This window comes from Camelina sativa, chromosome 17 (assembly GCF_030686135.1).
Source record: "Camelina sativa cultivar CO46 ecotype springtype chromosome 17, ASM3068613v1".
NCBI lineage: Eukaryota > Viridiplantae > Streptophyta > Magnoliopsida > Brassicales > Brassicaceae > Camelina > Camelina sativa.
Window position 1 is genome coordinate 27,485,948 of NC_141896.1, and position 15,896 is coordinate 27,501,843.

General features: G+C 35.2%; 3 protein-coding genes and 1 long non-coding RNA gene across 10 annotated transcripts; 1 reads left to right on the forward strand and 3 right to left on the reverse strand.

Annotated features, from left to right (window-relative positions):
- Window positions 1–2: 2 nt before the first annotated feature.
- LOC104772369 (uncharacterized protein At4g04775-like) lies at window positions 3–7,389 on the reverse strand. 4 transcript variants are annotated; one of them, XM_087494247.1, is made up of 5 exons: window positions 6,523–6,713; window positions 6,084–6,156; window positions 5,896–5,955; window positions 566–798; window positions 3–481 (listed from the first exon to the last, which is right to left on the reverse strand). In XM_087494247.1, exons 4-5 carry the CDS (start codon window positions 796–798, stop codon window positions 307–309), a joined length of 408 nt encoding a protein of 135 aa, XP_087350373.1. In that variant the 5' UTR covers window positions 5,896–5,955; window positions 6,084–6,156; window positions 6,523–6,713; the 3' UTR covers window positions 3–306. The 4 variants fall into 4 exon arrangements, 3 of the variants coding, with proteins under 3 accessions (XP_087350373.1, XP_087350372.1, XP_087350374.1); XM_087494246.1 differs by having other exon boundaries at window positions 6,079–6,156; window positions 6,523–6,672; XM_087494248.1 differs by having other exon boundaries at window positions 6,062–6,156; window positions 6,523–6,657.
- On the reverse strand, window positions 879–2,541 carry LOC104759738 (glutathione S-transferase T3-like). Its single transcript, XM_087493858.1, has one exon. The coding sequence runs from the start codon at window positions 1,945–1,947 to the stop codon at window positions 1,276–1,278; it is 672 nt and encodes a 223-aa protein (XP_087349984.1). The 5' UTR covers window positions 1,948–2,541; the 3' UTR covers window positions 879–1,275.
- LOC147924365 (uncharacterized) lies at window positions 3,137–4,884 on the forward strand. 4 transcript variants are annotated; one of them, XR_015586181.1, is made up of 5 exons: window positions 3,328–3,630; window positions 3,913–4,003; window positions 4,093–4,184; window positions 4,252–4,364; window positions 4,744–4,884. It is a non-coding gene; the product is annotated as an uncharacterized LOC147924365 (long non-coding RNA). The 4 variants fall into 4 exon arrangements; XR_015586178.1 differs by lacking the exon at window positions 4,093–4,184 and having other exon boundaries at window positions 3,137–3,630; XR_015586179.1 differs by lacking the exon at window positions 4,093–4,184 and having other exon boundaries at window positions 3,913–4,092; window positions 4,185–4,364.
- Window positions 7,390–10,641: 3,252 nt separating the features above from the next.
- Window positions 10,642–12,980, reverse strand: LOC104757877 (uncharacterized). The gene is made up of 8 exons (XM_087496741.1): window positions 12,831–12,980; window positions 12,500–12,596; window positions 12,082–12,172; window positions 11,853–11,981; window positions 11,667–11,703; window positions 11,460–11,573; window positions 11,113–11,298; window positions 10,642–11,036 (listed from the first exon to the last, which is right to left on the reverse strand). The coding sequence occupies exons 1-8, from the start codon at window positions 12,978–12,980 to the stop codon at window positions 10,851–10,853; spliced, it is 990 nt and encodes a 329-aa protein (XP_087352867.1). The 3' UTR covers window positions 10,642–10,850.
- Window positions 12,981–15,896: the final 2,916 nt, after the last annotated feature.

A 15,896-nucleotide genomic window follows, 5' to 3' on the forward strand; every position in this document is an offset into this window, starting at 1 on the left:
AATATCCGTGATACTTCAAAAAAGCCAAATTGATTACTTTTACATTTACCCGTGATGCCAAATACGTAAAGATCCATGACACATTCACAATACGCCAATAACTCACATTGATCCGTGATACCAATATGCCAAAAAACTTACAATACGCCAATAACTCACATTGATCCGTGAGACCTAGCCAAAAACAAAAGCTACCAATACCATACCTACTATTGCTACCGAAGCTATCAATTCAAAACCAATTATAAACCTATTTCGGATCTTCCCTAGCTCAAACACTTCCTTCTCGATCCGTGATATTTTCTGCTATGTTTCACCACTCATGTGTGATCCGTAGTCACTCGATAATGCTAAGTTATCTACCTTCTGAGACAACACTTCACATTGTCTGCCCATCTCTCTCATCTTCTCCATGACAGCTTCATCCCACCACTTGTGAATATGCATCTCTCCATCATCAATATTCCCACATGTGAAGAACCTGCATTAACATATATAATTAGCCATTTCAATTCATAAACAGTTTAAACAAACCAATATGAAGATTAGAGGGAGTCCCACATACCGTCTATTGTAACTTGTAGATAAGAGGGGCTGACCACCACAGTAGCAAACCTTCGGGAATCCAAACTCAACCTCAGGTTGAGGAGGGTAAACTCTCGCCTGAGCATTCATGAAACTACTCTCAGCCTCATCCATCTGAATCAAAGCTTCTATTTCCCTTTGCTCAGTGTCGTTTGAGTATTGATCATATTGATCTGAGGAATCAGGCTGAGAGTAGCTGTAGTCTTGGCCCATCTGATTTATTTGAAACATATAGACATAGAGAACAAATTCACACAATTAGAAACACAATCTATTCTAGATTAATCATACAAAGTAGCATCTTAAGCCGAGTTGGTGAAACTAAAACATACAATCATAAAACGAAAATCATACAAAGTTAGATACTAAAACAGAAACAATTCGAACTTAGATACTACTAAAATCATACAAAGTTGCAACAACAAGTTGATCAGCTTAGAAATACTGAGCCACTATCTTATCCTTGATAAGTTGATCAGCTTCACTAAGTGGCTCTGGTTTGGCAAGAAGTGTGTCTAATATGCCAAGCTTCTGTAGCTTTTCTTTTTCAGCCATATCCACCCTCTTTACTTCCAACATGCTCTTGTACTCAGCGAGAGCCTTCCCCTGAGCATTTTTCCTCTTGGCCTTTGCAGCCTTGATACCTTGAGGCCAAATCTCAAAGTCTTGTTCATTATGGGTTGACTTGGACTATGAAGCTGACTCGGATTGTGAAGCTGCCTCGGATTGTGAAGCTGCCTCAGATTGTGAAGCTGCAGCAACTGGTTTCCTCTTTGTTCTGACGTTTGTTGAAGGGTTGTTAATAGTGTTAAGGTTCAGCCATTTCTGCTCAAACCTTAACAAACACCAGCAATGCTCCATTGTAAACTTCGTGTTATGTTCAGCGAAATAGATGTCGTGGGCCATCTTCAGCACATCATTCTCAGAGTGTCCATTACTGTTTAGTCTTTCCGCAGCTGCGTAAGCACCGCAGAACTTGTTAGTGCACTCATTGACCCTAAACCACCTCTGCTTACAGTTTATGTTCATCCCCTGTTCACCATTGCCTATAGCATGAGGAGTGTCTGCATAGTATTTGTTAACTCTTTGCCAAAAGCTTCCTCCCTTTTGTTGATTTCCAATAATAGGGTCCTTTGAAGTGTTCAGCCACGCACTGCTAAGAGCTTCATCATCAGCCGGATTCCATTTCTTCCTATCCTTCCTGACATGTGTCTCTTGAGAAAGAGGTACATCCTGATGAGATTCTTGAGACGAGTAAGGAGGTACTTCGTAAGCACCATCTAGGTTAAGAGTATCGCCTTGACTGTTGAGAAGATCTACATAACTAGAAGAGGACTGACTGAATGTATTGTAAGAACTCATAGGAAGAGTGTACCAAAGAGGAAGAAGAGTTTAAGATGATGCGGAAAAGAGTGTACCAAAGAGGAAGAAGCGTTTAAGATGAGAAAGAATGAAGAGAGATAGAATATGATGAACAAACACTACAAGAAAACATGGTTTTTCCGACTACAAATGGCGACTACATATATAGTCGCTATTTTTAGCGACTATTTAGCGACTATTTGGCGACAAATTTACGACTACAAAAATTTAGTCGTATAATAGTCGTTATTTTGCGACTACTTACAGTAGTCGGTAATTTAGTCGTAATTTAACGACTATTTCATGACTATATTGCATAACGGAACATTTAGTTGTTAAATAGTCGCTAATTTAGCGACTTAGATGCGACTCATGGTAAAGGTTGCCAATAAGTCGTATATCAGTCGCTACTTAAGAAAATCAAAATTTTCAAAATTTAACTCCAAACCCTGAACCAAACTCCAAAACCTAAATCATAAACTTAAAGCTTAAATCATGAACATTCAATTCTTAATCTTAGAAATTATTTTGTAAACCATAAAACTAAAACATAACCATTCTTATATATACATAAAACAAAGTTTTAATGCTTAAAAGAAAATCTAAATTTTCCAAAACTTAACCCCAAATCTAAAATCTTAACCCTAAACTTTATACCCCCAAACCTTTAACCAAACTTCAAAACCTAGATCATCAAATCTAAATCTTGAAGTTTAAATTCTTAATCTTATAAAAATTAATTCATAAACTATAAAACCAAACCATAGCCATTATATATATGTATATATTTATATATATAAAACCAAACCATAACCATTATATATATATATATATATATCATAAAGCAAAGCTTTAATATCTATAGTTTTCCAAATCCTATATTTTTATCAAAACTTAAACCCAAACCCAAAACTAAAGCTCCAAAACCCTTAACCTTATATTTAAAACCTTTATAATTCATATATAGAAATTAAATCATAAATCATTCACCCAAAAGGCCAAAATATAACCACTGAATATCTATAAAACCAATATGTAAAACTATTTAGTATTTACATATAAATCAATCTTTCCAAAAACTATATACTTACAAAATTTATTAAACTTAGTCATTTTAAAACCTAAAACAAATTATTTTTAAATCTAAATCAAATCTAATATTCTTCTAAATTTCAAAACCCCAATTCCCAAATCATAAATTTCAAATCTCATTTCTTGAATTATGGACCCAGAATTCCAAAATACATATAAGTATAAAGTTTTGATCCAACAAATTACTCTTTAAATATTGAAAGCTTTTTATTGGATGATATGTAAACACAGGGATTACACTATCAACCGTTGATTAATTTAATCCAACGGACAAGGTTTTTTCCTACTCTTCTTTCTCTTTCGTCTCCTTCACCGAGGGATTAACTTTCTCCCCTTCTCTTCTTTCTCCTTTGTCTCTTTAGCCGATTAACTTTCTCTTCTTTCTCCTTTCTCTCCTCCTCCCGTTGCTTCATTCTATTCGATCTTCATCTTGTCGTTGTTTTCATCCTCTCAAGTTTTTAGATTTGGTACCAGAGCATTTTTGTGTATCTCAGATCCAAGAGCGAAGCTCGTCAATACGATGCTGACCGCGATGTAAACTAAGGAAGAGAAGAGAAGCGCACTTGTCGCAACCCTCTCGATTTCCCTATCGTAATTATCTCTTTGCTTTCGATTCCCTTTTAGAAATTTGCTCTAGATTCCTAGGGGTTTCACATTGCTATTAGAGTCTCAATTTCGATATAGACACTTGAAATTTCAGTTACAATTGTATTTGGATTCGATAATTTTCACGAGGTTGAGCAAATTGAGAATGTGAGGCTATCTCAAGCTTTGATTTGTATGACTTATCTTGTTCTGTGTTCATCACTTGCTAGTATCAGGTATAGGTTACAGGAATGTGAATAATTGAACTCCTTTTCGCTTTGTTTACAGATCAGAACCCCTTGATGACACTGAGAGCGAAGCTCGTCAATACGATGCTGAGCGCTCTGAATTTGGCGGCTTCGGTTGCGCCACCGTAAAGGTGCTCTCTGTTATTTTTTTCCTTACCTTCCAATTTTCAGAGATATTTTAGGGTTCAAATGAGTTAAAGTTGATTACTTGCTTGCGCAGGTGCAAATTCTTCTTCTTATTCTTCTCCATTTTCTATTCATCATATATAGTTAGGTTTATAGCTCTATTGATTGATTTGTGTTCTGTGATAGGTGAGTAGAATCATAGATTTGAGCTGCATTAATTTGGGTCCGAGCTAAAATCTGAATCTTGTTGTAGGACCTGCGAGGTCATGTTCTTTGTCTGTTCGTTGCAAGGATGCTCATGGTCACCATGCTCAAGCACACTCTTAGACAGAGCTCATGATGTACAACTTTATTTCAGAGTGGAAGGTAAATTTTCATTTGTTAAGACATTTTCTTATCCTTTGCTATTACGGTACAATATATTTACTTTGCTACTTATTGCTGTGAGACTTTTATTAATTCTGTCAGAGAGTCATTTGTTTAGCAGCCTCTGTTTTTGTGAGGCTTTTTGTTGAATTTGTCAAGAGTTATTTGGTAAACCCGATCTATAGACACTTGTTTTCTCTGCACTCTTTAACTAGAGTCACCATACTCACACTCACGTTTTTAAGCTAGAGGACATGTTAGTTATAGTGAATTGCTTGTCCCGATGGTTTCTCATTTCTAGTATAGATTTTGAAATTCTGTTATATTGATACTGGGAAATGTGTCCCCATGATACCTTTTTTGTTTGTTTGTTCTGAAGGTACTTGAAGAAATGAGTTACTTTGGGAACATTAGTGGGAACTACTTAGGCTTCAATGATGGAATATCAAGCAATTGAGAATGTGCTACAAACCATTTATTATGTAGTTGTTCATCTTTTTTTTTCTAATTATGTTTTTTTTTAGGAGGATGAAGTATTCTTATTTTTAATTATGATTTTTAATTTTATTTTGTAATACAGTTTTTTTTTATAATCATGATTTATAATAATAAATATAGTATTCCAAAAAACATTATTCATAATTTAAATATATTTAAAACAATTAATAATATATATTTATAATTTGTATAAATACTGTATAAATACAATAATGTATAAATACTATATAAATACAATAATGTATAAATACTTAAATACAACTATAGTCGGTAATTAGTCATTAAATTTGGCGACTATGTTACGACTAATGTTCGTAATCGTAAAATTAGTCGTAACGTAGTCGCTAAATTTAACGACTACATTACGACTACGCTTACGACTGCGAACATTAGTCGTAACATAGTCGCTAATTAGCGACTAATTTATGACTAATTTTTCTTACTGACTAACGATTTATGACAACAAGTTTTAGTCGTTATTTGGTCGTAAACCACCATTTAGCGACTAAATAGTGACAAATAGTGCAGTCGTTAATTTCATGTTTTCTTGTAGTGAAAGATTGAAGAGAGATATAATGACTAAAGCTTGAAGAGAGATATAATGACCAAAGCTTTAGTAGATAGAGAAATCGGATATGTTATTGGTACCATTCATAATGACAAAAGCTTCAACTACCTAAGTCTAATCACAATTTATGACAACTAAATATCAAGTACAACTAAAGCTTCAACTAGTTATACAAACTTAGTTATACTCTCACCTTTATATAAATAGCTATAGTTACATAAATTAAAGCAAATGCAAGATATATAAATAGATAGTTACATCAACTATTGCATCACCATTAATTTTTTAGTTAAAACAGAGATCATAAACTACATCCTCTTATTTACTACCTAGACATCAACACTTGACGAATCTAAAGATACAAATCATATTAACTACTCTACCAAATCAATTAATGAGACCACTACCAAATCAACAAACAACAAGAAATTGACATTTTGGATGCTAATGGAATCGATTATTTACCTTTCACTGGCTGAATGTTGCTACTTCTTCTGAGATTTCTCGTTATGTGAGGCTTTCACGCTGAGGAAACTCATATACAACAAACAAGTGCAATGTTAAACTCGGTTTAACATAAACGAATACGGTTTCCCAACAACAACAGGAATAGGGTTTCACAACAACTAACCTAAAGAATTTGGTTACCTTACCATGTAGGGAATGACTATCGCTTGCTATCCCATTCGAAATACGACCAAAGCCACGCACTTTAACCTTTGAAATCTGCATCCCCAAAAAAATTCGTCGAATTAGAACCAAATTTAAGATAATCATAAAATCAGAAACTAAAATCAGAGAGAAACTAAAACGAAACCCTAAAATGAAACCCTATAAACTAAATTGAAACCCTTAATCGAACCCCTAAAAACTAAATCGAATCCCTAAATCCAAACCCTAAATCAAAATCCAAAACATATTAAGAAACCCTAAATTGAAATTAAAATCAGAGAGAACATATACAGCTTCACAGATAGTCAACACACGAGTCAAAACTCAGTCCCAAATCTATCGAATCATATAAAAATTGCCTTCAAACCAAAACAAAAAAATACATCAATCTATCATCGGAAACATAGTTCGTACACAAACCTCTTTCTATTGCAACCGGCTAGAAGAGGACTGACGGCAGATTTGCCTTTGTTTCACCCAATTTTCAAGCAGATCGGCGGACAGAATCAAATCGCCGTCGAGAGAGAGAAAGAGTAAAGAAAGAGAAACAAAGAGAAAAGAAAATAACTCGAGAACAAGATTGTTTTGGTCTCACCCAACCCAAACGACACAAACAAATAAGAGGCCGCCACGTGTTAAGAAGGACTGGCGAAAAACGTCCGTTTTGCAGATACGTTTCTTCAATATTTGGTTAATTTCAATTTAAATTAAGAAATTAAAATATGACGGACGGACTGAAAATACGGCGATGCAGATGCTCTTACAACGAAACAGTGACATGTAGCAATGGAACCACAGCGATTATAGAAGGAGATTACTGCTATAAATTAAACTTAGTTTTATCATCGATGTCTGGTAAAGAGAGACCCACATGAGAAACAAAGTGAATCAAATGACAGATCTATAAAGTAGGAAAAAAACAAAAGAAGAAAGCGAAGAAGATTAGTAAAACAAATACGATCTTAGATAATTAAAATAAAATTGCTAATAGATATATACATATATGGAGGATGTACACAACTCACCCGACCGCACTTCATGTGCTTAGCACGTGAAAAGTACGTTACTCGTGATTGTCACTTTATCGTAGTATCCTCCATAGTCCACACACACGATTGGGACTAATAGACTTTTCGGATAATGGTAGAGAAGAGCGTAACGAGCTTTAGAAAGGACAACAACAAGTGTCCAAGAAACAAAGACCACTTACTGTTTGGACAATAAGTCTTAGGTCGTGTAAGGAGTCTTACCTATGACTTGTCACCGCCGAAGCAAAAGACCCATCACAGCGTTGCTGTTCTCAACTCACAGTATTTATTATATGATTTTCATATTTAGTTCATTTAATAAAAAAAGATTCTAATCCTGAATACTGAATCCACTATTAGGAACTGAGAAGTCTGAAATACTAACCACATTAGCTGTCAACACTGTTCATTGACACCTTCGTGCGCCGATTAAATTATTCAGTTTTATTCTATGAAGTCTATGTTGATGGTGAACCAACTAAAACAAAAAACAATGCACGAGCTGTTGGGCCCAAAACAAAAGAAATTGGGGTGTAAAGTTAGCGAAGACAGATCAGACGAAGATATTATAATGAACTTGGTAAATATTCCAAAAAAAAAAAAAAAAAACTTATATGTATGTGTAACACCCATGAACCGAAAAGTAAATATTCGGTGTGGGAGTCGACACCTTAAGTAGTCGGATTGATCGGTTTGATTTATGTTTCTCTAGTTTATGCGGTTGGTTTGGATAAACCCTAGGTTTGTTTTCAAAGGTAGAACTCGACGTCCTTAAAGTTGGATAGACCGACGTCCTTAAAGTTGGACATAAGTTATGTGTGAGTCATGGACGTGTCTGGAGCAGTTGAAAGGGGAAATTCGTCGAGGAGAAGCGAGGTAACGATGCTAGGGCATATCGGAGGGATATTTTTTTTATATAAATTGTCACTCCTAAATTGAAAAAAATTGAAGCAATTGGGTAAATAAATAGCCTATAAGCCATAACTTAAAACATATTGTCTTTGAAACCACATTGATGGATAAAGGCATAAAGCCATATCTGAATACAATCTCTGCAAGAAAAATTGACAGAAACTTGACATAGATCGATTGTAAGAGACACGCAGGATGTGGAACAATAAATAAAAAAAGAGCTACGCGGCAGCTAACGAAGGAGATGTGTTCTTCGGTCAATAAGACCGGGAGGGGGTGCGTGGGAAATAATGATTTAGACCAGGCCCAACTACGGAAACACTGAGGAAGATAAATGGTTTTGTGCGCACAGCGGATCACTGGAATAAAACTCTAGAACATAAAAAAAAAAAAAAAAAAAAAAAAAAAAAAAAAAAAAAAAAAAAAAACACTAGAACAGCTAAGCTTCTCGGTGTATCTGACGTGGATGAGGTGGCTTGGGGATGTGAGATCTTGTGTGTAATCCCATCCTCAAGTAAGACATGTTAGGTGATTTCTAGTGTAGATATAAGTCTGTGTGTTAGGATCATGGTTGTATAGCTTTAGAAAATGTTTTATATTTAAGAGGGTAAGTTGATCCCCATCCCCTCACTGAATATTCTTTACTCACTCTTGAACTTGATTCTTGTCTTGTCGTTGCTCACTTGATATTCCTCTTCTTCTTTGTTGGTTCATCATTTTGGATCGTCACCGAAAAACAAAATTGTTAAGTGGGATGAGATATGTTAATAGCCCAATAATACAATAGGGTTAGCCTAGCCTACACTATTTTGAATGGGATACATTGGTTTTTTATTCAATATTTTATTTTTACTCTTTACACTTCAAATCATCTTTTTTTTCTCTCTCTTCCACTTATTAATTCAACTTTCATTCATTTTTTATTCTATACAATAGTTTGTTAATCAAAATTCAACACCCTACCTTACTATATATACTATATATTACCTCCGCTACGCGGGGAAGAGTTGTATAATGTTATGTTTCTTAATTATTTAAGATTTAAAATTCTTTAAAAAAAAGACAAAAATAGACTAAAAAAGGTGAACTAATATATATTGGGAAATTACATATTTCTAACAAAATATATTATTTGAATAAAATGTTACATGTAAATACCATAATTTATATAAATGAATGTTCTGAACTCTCATGGAATATTCTTTTGTTCTCATCTTTTTAATTTTAGAAATTAAATACATTCATAAAAATTTAAATATATATGTTTATGCATTTATGACTTCCTCCATCTAAATACACTCTAATTAAGAATACTTGAAAATTGACTTATAATTCTGAATATTGGTTTGAACAAAAATCCTCTATATATTAATAGAGGAACATTTTGGTAAAAAAGCTGAGGTGTCAGCATTACAGAGCTTAGGACACTCTTTCTTTTATTTGTCACTAGCAGTTGATCCACGCTACTCGCGGAAGTTTCATGATGTTGTTTTTATTTTTGTGGTTTTTTTAGTTTGATATTTTATGTATGGTATGTGGTTTTATCGTATGGTAGTTCTTCAATGGAGTAGGCTGTGTCTGCCTTCAAACTTTCTCTCCTTCAACTGTTTTTTGCTTTTTTTTACTGTTGCCTTGATCACTTCCTCGAGGTTTCATGGTTGCAATGCGTTTGAGGTTTTGAGATAGTCTAGACTCCTTGATAATGTGGGAAAACGGGATGGGGATATAATGTTAACAATTGGTTGCTAATATTCTAGAGAAAAGAGTTTTGAACAGAGTAGCTTTTAAAAATTCGCTAATTGTGATTGTTGAATGTCTTTCTGGCCAGTAATTAGTATGTAACGGCTAAATTAGTGAGTAGATTAGGCAGTAGAGGGGTTGTTACAGAATTAATTTAATGGCGTATGGCCCATCTGCGGTTTTAAATTGTAGCTGAATCATATTTCCATTTGTACAATTACTGTTCTGTATGAATCATATTGCGTAGCAAATAAACTTGGGCACTAAGTGTTTGGTACTTCTCAACCAAAATAGAAAGAGTCTATGTAGAAGCTGTTGGATTTCTGTTGATACCTAAGGCGGCAATTGGTGTACTTCTTAATGAGAATCACAAAGATACTTAAGTAAAGTAAGTGTGATCATCTGCATTCAGGTTTTTATAAAAGTCGTACGGCAAGAAACTTGTCATTCACAACAGAACATTGTGTGCAGTGCATGAAAACTCTGACGACACCTTCAGCTGCTTGTGGAAGCTCATCTTTCAAAGGGACAGCTGAGGGTTGAGGCAATAGCGAGGCATTATAGGTGACTGTCGAAAGATATTTACTATTGGGTTGATGCATTTGTAACTGTTTTTAAATTCCCCTCGTTCTTCTTTGCACTAATATAGTTTGGTTTTTAATTGTTAATATGTTCTGAGAAAAAAAGTTTGTTGTAACTACACTCTCCAATTAATTTAAATCCTCTTATTGACAATCGTACAATTGAATTTGGTTGTCGTAGAATTTCAACTTCTCATCAGTTACTGAATTTCAAGTTCTCATCAGTAACGTATTTTCCTATTAATTCGTTAAAAAGTAATGTTAAATGATAGCATACATCGAGAAGGACTTATGGTTATTTCAAAAGTAGAGTTGGAAATTAATTTTACAGTTGAAAGTCGAAAAAGATTCTGATAATAACAACCATATAGTAACGCAAAGAAATTCCATTCAGAAATAGAGGGGAGAAAAGTAGTGAAATGGAGGCAAGTTCTTTAGGTAAAGCAATTGGAAAATTTAAATATAACTAAGTAGGCTAATTGCATTACTATTTCTTCTGTTTTTTGTTCCTTGCTGCCGAAGATGAGGTTTCGACTTGTAAATCTCCAGAATGATTTTCTTCCTCTGTTGTAATATCTACTGCAGAGGGGGTGCTTGTCTGGTCTAGCCGAGTTGGAGATGTGGTAGCCCTTTTAGCACCTAAATCCACCATTTTCCAACCTGCTGCCTGCGTCTGTACGTATGAAATAGTTTAGAAAGCAATGAGATAAATCCTAGAAAGTGTGATTTGGATGTGGTGTAAAGTTTACCTCAACGAAGGTCGGACCAGGAAGAACCACAATTGTTTCATAAATACGTGACACCGTAAAGGACTGATGGTGAGGAGTGAAGTTGAAGTTAGTCAGCTTAAGTTGGAATGTGAAATTCTTCCCAACAATGTCAGAGACGGTTTTGGGAATTGGAGCACCACATTCTGAGTTTAGTTCACCTTCAGCCTAGATGATGCGAGAAGATATTAAATAGAGTTAAGTAATTAATAGGAAAGGGAAAGTAGTTAATGTGTCGATGGAAAGGGAAATGAAGGGAAATTAGTTTCAGATAACATTAATGTTTATATATGGCCGATAAAATAACCTTTTGAATTTAGTAAACTGACCTGTGCATGACCAGTAGCAACAAACTGGTTAAGAGCATCAATGGATACATGTTCAATCTTGGACCATGGAATGGTGCAATAGAGTTGGTGTCTTCTTTTTGTTTGGCCTTTAGCCTGCTTGGTTATGTACGAAAATATAGTTAAGGGACATTAGGAAATTAGTGTGAAACAGTATTTAAAAATGATTTGGAGAAAGAATATCACTACCTTTGAGAAAACTGTGCAGTTGTTGTCACGTCTCCGTCTTTAAAAAATTTGGTCCCAGACGTGACGTTAAGGTAAAGTTCAGCTGGAAGGTAACTTTTGGTTAGTTGTCATGGGAGTTTATGATGGCATAAAGGAAGGAGTCTGAATAAATGGGGGGGGGGGGGGGGGGGGGGAGAAAAAAATTACATACCTCCAAATAACTTTGGGTTTATTTTAGTAGCCAACAATATCCAAGGGCCAGCATCTTTTTCGCTAAAAAGCTTCTCCAGTGAAGTTGCATGATCGTCGAAAGCACTTAGTCGCACTTTCTCCCCGCTTTTGAAACAGAGTACATGTGGTCAAGCAATAAAGAGGGTTAATGTAAGAACCATATGGAGCACTGCAGAAAAGAGTTGTAAGTTGGTGAGGGTCAAACCTTTCAAGAGATAGGAGCACTAACATCCTCTCCAAGGTTTGTGTCATTCCATTTCTATATGCCTTGCTTGAACATACTTGGCCCATGACATCTAATGTGCGAGGAAACAACAGAAATAAAGACGAAACCATTAGGGTAGAAATTTAAATTTGATTAAAATATTGAAACATTGTAGACACCCACCCTTAATATTATCTACAACATACGTACTTTTTTAAAACTGTAAAAATTAGGAACAAATGACAATTCGATAATGGAACTAAACTTCAAGCGATGAACTTAGTATTGGAAACGGGACATATTAAAAGAAACTGTAACAGGAGGGAACTCTTGACCAAACGATTATGGAAGCTAACTTCAAGCGAGCAACTTAATATTGGAATCGGGAAATAATGGAAGAGTTTAAACTTGGCCACACCTGGAAGCTCTGTATTGGTGTTGGCAAGAGAAACCAAGTCCTCATGTGTGCGGAACCTGAAAAGCTCTTTTGGGAAATTTTCGAAAGACTCGTCGAGCTGATCAAAAACAGTGGTCGATGTGAAACGAATTGAGAAGGGGGAATCGGTAAGCTTGAAACGGGAGTTGCTTCTGGTGACTTCAAAGTCTGACAAAATATATATTGCCCCATCACGCAGGAGTTCTCAAATTTTGAAAGATGGGTTGGATGACAAAACTCTACAGGAAAACCAGGAATTAGATAAAAATGTCTACGTCAAGTGATTGAGAAATCAATTTGGGATGGGAGAAACCTGCTCGTCGATGAGTAAGAAGTCCACTCCCATTAGTTGGCCTCCTTTTTTAAAGTTGCGGGCAGGCCAGTGACGAAGCATCCTCCCGACGATCTGTTGGTGTAGCCGACCGGTTTTCAGATTTTCGAATGTAACAACAGAATAATCCATATTAGTAAGAAGCAATTTCAGACAGAGAATGAATTGTAAGAGAAATGAAATTGGAGAAGATAGCATTATATGGAATTTCAACAACAACCAATTCAAGGCAAAGTAATGGACTGAATTTACGGTTACTGAGGAAAACAAAGAGAAAGAGATGAACGTGAGGAACGCTGAAGAGCCGTGGCGGTTGAGATCACACAAGGGGGGACGGTGAAGTCGACACTCGGGAGAAGGGTTTTCTGTAGCAAACAAATTAAAGAGGGAGTAATATTGGATTGGGCCGTAACAGGAATTTTGTAAATGGGCTTTCAAAAACAGAAGAAAACAATACATACGAAAATGGCCTGTCTCAAGAAATATGGGCTCATTAAACAAATAGATATGATGAGGTGGCAACACCAGGAATGAGTAAAAGTGTACTTTGTATATATAGATTAGCTTTTAAAAATATTTCCATTTATTTACCATTGTATTTTTCCAAAAATACAGTTACACTCAAAATTAAATTTTTATATTATCTTTCTAACTTAATTATATCATTTAATTATATTTTCATAAAATCTTTAAAATGAATTCTAAGAATCCTTTGTTCATATGATATAATAATATAAGATTGATATTATAATAATTCTTACGGGTTAAATTTTAATTATTATACAATTTTTTATAGACATATACTACACAATCAATTTTTAAATATTTCAATTATCCATAAATATAACAGATTTTGTAAATAAAAATTACAGTAAAAACATTAAATAATTATTTTATACCGCACTATATGCAGGTTGTTACAGTAAAAACATTAAATAATTATTCTATTCTATAATATATTATAGGGCAGAATGAGAAGAATAACTTCGCCTAATGACATTGTATCATAATTACAAAACAGTCATTTGAAATTTGAAAGTAAAAATGTTTGAATATCATCTGTTATTAAATAAAGAGAGCTTATCTTTCTCATGTTCTCTCTCTCTTTTTTTTTTTATATAAAAAAGTACATCTTCTATGCATTACTTAGTACTTAATACTTATCAGTCTTTCTTTCTTTTTTTTTTTTTCTTTTTTTTTGTCAACACTTATCAGTCTTTCTTGTATTTATGTTTTTCTATTCTGAGAATCAATATTTAGATCTAAACACAACTACATAAAAGGTTTTGTGTAGACTTTGTCATCACGATTTTGTTCGGTTTACAATTTAGTTTTTTTATTTGGAAAATATATACGAAGTTGAGAAGATATACTTGAATACGGGGGAAAATGAGTTCATGTATGTCTTACTAATCAGTTGATTCAGTTATTATATGAAACATGCTATAATCATGTAGATATGATTTTTTTTTTTTCAACCTCACATTAAATAATTAAAATAAAATTCCTCAATTGGTTGTCCAAATTGGAGGAAAATTGTTTACAAATAACGATTCCGAAACTAAATCTCTGGAAGAACGAGCTAAGTAATCAGCCTTCACATTGGACGTCCTTGGGATCTTGATAAGGGTGAAAGGAGGTATTGAAGCACTAAGCACCTGAAACTCCTTCAGAAGCGTTGAGAAGGCCGGCCACTCCTCCGGAACTTGCACCATTGCTAACAACTCTGCAGAATTCGTCTCGAATCTCTAGCAATCAATCCCTCTGGAACGGATACACTCCATCGCCCATAATAATGCTTCTAACTCTGAATGAAGTGGGGATGCACTGCGACGTTGACATTTGGCACCCATTACCAACGTCTGATTCTCACTATCACCACACCACCAGCCTAACCCTTAATGAGGTTCTGTGGATTTCCACGAGCCATCCACCTGACAATGAATTAACGACTCCAGCGTAATCAGAGAATCCGTCGAAACGGAATCAACCCTTGCAGTTAATTGTGATTCCTTCCACCACAATTGTTCACGTAAAGGCTGATTAATAATATCCATTGGCTCTGATTGTAGTCCTTGAAAAACTTTGTTATTCCTATCCTTCCATAAAAACCAGACCAACAATGGGATCGAGCTATGAGTAGTGCCTAAAGCCATATGAGCCAAACTTTTGCCATATATAAAATCTAAATTTGAATAGATTGAACCAACTGGGAACTTATCCATGTCAGGTCCATCAAAAATCCTCTCCCAAACCTGACGTGAATGAGGACACTCAAATAAGGTATGATTAATAGACTCTTCCTCCAAGTCACATCTCTTGCATATCGTGTCACAATTAACTCCCCGAGAGGCTAATCGCACCGTCACCGGAAGGGAACCCGAGGCGATCTGCCAGAAAAGTGTTTGATTTTAGGTGGTATCGGGAGGTCCCAAGCCTTAGCCTTCAGGGAATTAACATTGGGACCAACCTCAATTTCAGCCTTCATATCTTGAGCTACCTTATAACCTGACTTAACCGAATACCGACCCGATCGTGTATAATGCCATACCAATCGATTTGGTCTAAAAGATTTGCTATTGGCAAACTATGAATAGTTTGAATATCCTCTGGATCCATATATTCCTGAAGTATAGGTAAATGCCATTCTTTAGTCCGAGGACTAATCAAATGGTTTACCATTAAATTTGGGTGCAGATGCTGTCCCCTACCATGTGCAGGTCGAGAGTGTTGATCAGGGATCCACGGATCACGCCAAACCGATATATTGAACCCTGAGCCAATCGTCCATCGGGCTCCTTTTTCCACTAAACTTTTTGTTGAGAAAATGCTTCTCCACCCAAAGGAGGGAGAATAAGGTTTTTTTGCCATTAACTGATGCTTGTTCCTGAAATATCAACTCCTAAAAACTTGAGCAAACAAAGAATTCGGAAACTGTATTAAACGCCAATACTGTTTGGCCAATAACGCATCATTAAAAATCTCCAAATCCTGAAATCCCAATCCTCCCTCAGATTTATCTTTACACATTTTATCCCAAGCCACCCA